Source organism: Lolium perenne, chromosome 4 (assembly GCF_019359855.2).
Source record: "Lolium perenne isolate Kyuss_39 chromosome 4, Kyuss_2.0, whole genome shotgun sequence".
NCBI lineage: Eukaryota > Viridiplantae > Streptophyta > Magnoliopsida > Poales > Poaceae > Lolium > Lolium perenne.
Genome location: NC_067247.2, coordinates 378,166,182 through 378,169,110, shown reverse-complemented (window position 1 = coordinate 378,169,110; position 2,929 = coordinate 378,166,182). Strand labels below are relative to the sequence as shown.

Sequence of the window (2,929 nt, the reverse complement as noted above, 5' to 3'; positions counted from 1 at the left end):
CGTACATATAGTGGGCGCAGATGCGAGTGAGGGGTTAACCCCTCACTCGCAACCCTAGCTCCGCCGTGCGCCGCCGCCTCCTCCTCCTGCTCCGGCGAGCAATTAGTCGCTCCCCCGCGCCGCATTCCACCCGCCGCCACCTGCATGGACTCCCGCCGTAGTAGAGCCTCTCCGGCGAGCGGATCGAAGCGATCCCGCTCGCCGGACACCGTGGAGGAAGCCTGGCGCCTCAAGTGCAAGCTTTCCGCCGCGGGGAGCCGTCGCGCGGCCTGCAAGTACGCCGGCGCGCTGTACGTGCCGGAGCCGCTCCGGGAGTACGCCGCAGGTGGGCGGTGGTACCGGCAAGACCCGCCGCTCAAGCCGATGAGCGGCGAAGCCTTCGAGAAGTGGCGCGCGCAGTGGCAGCGCGACCGCGCGGCGATGGCGGCATGGAGGGCGACCATCGGCAGCACCAGCGGCGGAGGAAGCGGAGGCGGCGAGGAGGAAGAGGAGGCGGCAGAGGAGGAGGCGGCCTTCCGCCGTGCGGTGGCCGAATCCGAGGCGGATGCCGCCGAGAAAGCTCGGGCGGAGGCAGAGGAGGAGGCGGCGGCCATCGCCGCCGTCCAGGAGTTCGAGGCGCGGGAGGCGCGGGAGGAGGCGGCCTCCATCGCCTTCATCCCCTACGTCATCCTTGACGAGTAGACGTAGGTTGATCCGTAGTTAGATGTAGTATGATCCGTAGTATGATCGGAATGTATGTATGATCCGTAGTATGATCAATGAAGATGAACTTCCCGGGGTTTTTATTTTTGAAAATACGGGGCGAAATACGGGGTCTGCTAGACGGAATGGCTCGAAATGGAGCAGTTTTTCGATACAGGGCGAAATAAGAGAGGAGTGCGGGCGGGTGTAGCTGGTACCGCCGTTGACCCCGTGACGTCCACGAGTCACGCTTCGCCGGCGCTGGAGGCACCGACCAATCCAGGTGTGCGCCGAGCGGGCCACGCGGCCATCGGAGGACGCACCGTGCCCCATTGCCCGACCTCTCCACAACACGTGGTATCCTCCAGGAACCACCACGCAAGCATGCAGGCGATCTTCGCGAGACTTCTCCCCTATCCATTCACCCAGCCAATCCCATGATCACCTATAAAATCAAAGCTCACACGAGCAGCTATTCAAACAGTCTCACTCAACAGCCGCCGATTTCTGCATCTCCGAAGCTAGCTAAGCCAAGAGCAAAGACCGAGTTTTGCAATGGATCACCACCCGAAGCTGGCGCCGAACGCGACGAAGGCCATGGAGGACAAGGAGCGAAAGCTGCAGGTGCCGGCAAGCGACCCGGACGACGACGGCAGCCTCCCCGACCTCGTCGGCCGGCAGCAGCCGCAGCTGCGGCGTGAGGAGCAGCAGCAGCACCAGGCGCCCAACATCTCGGAGATGAAGCCGGTGACGCGCGAGGCGTACGGCGGCGGGATGTACGCTAACGAGGAGGGGAAGAGGGAGCCAGGGAAGCCGCGCGCCAGCGCCACGCAGAGCGCCGACGGGCCGGAGGAGCCCGTGGGCAGACCCAGGCACCCGCCGCCGCCGTCCACCGGCGACCGCGACCTCGACATCACCGGGATGTCATACATCCAGTAGTAGTTCCTGCTTGTTTTTTCTATGGCGTGTGTGGTGCACTGGCGCCGGTAGTTTTGTGCGCCTGCCTGCTAGTGCTGCTGTGTTTTTGCTTTGGCTTCGAACAAGCTGTGTCTGTGTGCGCGCATCGAGTTGCTGTAAAGCCTGTAAGTACACACGTCTATGATGTAAGAAAAAAAAACGAATAAATGTGAGTTTTCTTGTTCCAACTTGGCCCAGCAGTATTTTCTTCTGCATTCGGAGCTTGAGAATGGCCTTATTTGGGTTCAGGCCTCATTCCACGGAGAACTCTCGGCCTTAGTCATTCTCAGCCAACGATTTCTACTGGGCATACATACAGATATGGGCCGTTTAGTCCAAAGCCTCTTAAGGATCATGACAAACCCAAATTGTCTTTAAAAAAGCCCCCAAATTCCAGGTGTCCTTAGCAAGGGCTGGATAAAAAAAGTTCAAAGCTCGACGAGTTAAACTAGTTCTTGTTTGAGCAGCAGTTTTTGCTCGTTAAGTTTAACAAGCTAAACAATCGAGCAGATTATGTTCGTGGTCCGTGGTCTACACGTTAAGATCGGTAACATAAGCTAGACTTCACTAGTTTAGACTACGAGTTACTTTAGTTATCTTAAATTTTTGATAGAAAAGATCAAGCTAAATAGCAGTTTTTGCTCGTTAAGTTTAACAAGCTAAACAATCGAGCAGATTATGTTCGTGGTCCGTGGTCTACACGTTAAGATCGGTAACATAAGCTAGACTTCACTAGTTTAGACTACGAGTTACTTTAGTTATCTTAAATTTTTGATAGAAAAGATCAAGCTAAATAGTGCTCTTTAGCCATGCTTAAAACTTCTTTAGTAGAATCTAAAAATCTATACGTCCTCTTTTTCTCACCACCCAATGCACGCCTACTTGCTTTGCATTGCCTAATTCTAATACTAGGTAAATAGCATAGAGGTTTTTTTAGCTATATGTGTATATATATCTTACCGTGATAAATATTGATGAGGTAGATATATACGCTTAGCTACATATATATTCCTTAAAGATTCTTAACGAGCTATTCACGTTCGCTCGCAAAAACATAATGAGCGAGGTAAACAATAATTTTAGCTCGTTATTCTTAACTAGCTTAACGATTCGAGCCTTAAATCACGAGCTTAAAGAGTCGAACCTTAGTGATCCGAGCAGCTCGTTAGCCACCCCTATCTGTTGCTTCTCTACTTTCGATATCAATACATATAAACCTATTCTATATATAAAATAAAGTTCATGTAGATATATTGCTCAGTATTCTCAGTGGATCGAATCTCAGTTTTAA

General features: G+C 53.1%; 1 protein-coding gene across 1 annotated transcript; it reads left to right on the top strand.

Annotated features, from left to right (window-relative positions):
• The first annotated feature begins 1,136 nt into the window (after positions 1-1,136).
• Positions 1,137-1,826, top strand: LOC127297179 (uncharacterized). The gene has a single exon (XM_051327474.2). It carries the CDS (start codon positions 1,237-1,239, stop codon positions 1,618-1,620), a length of 384 nt encoding a protein of 127 aa, XP_051183434.1. The 5' UTR covers positions 1,137-1,236; the 3' UTR covers positions 1,621-1,826.
• Positions 1,827-2,929: the final 1,103 nt, after the last annotated feature.

What these genes read in the sequence shown, in the direction of transcription:
- LOC127297179 (XM_051327474.2), top strand. Translation starts at nt 1,237, where the DNA reads ATGGATCACCACCCGAAGCTGGCGCCGAACGCGACGAAGGCCATGGAG.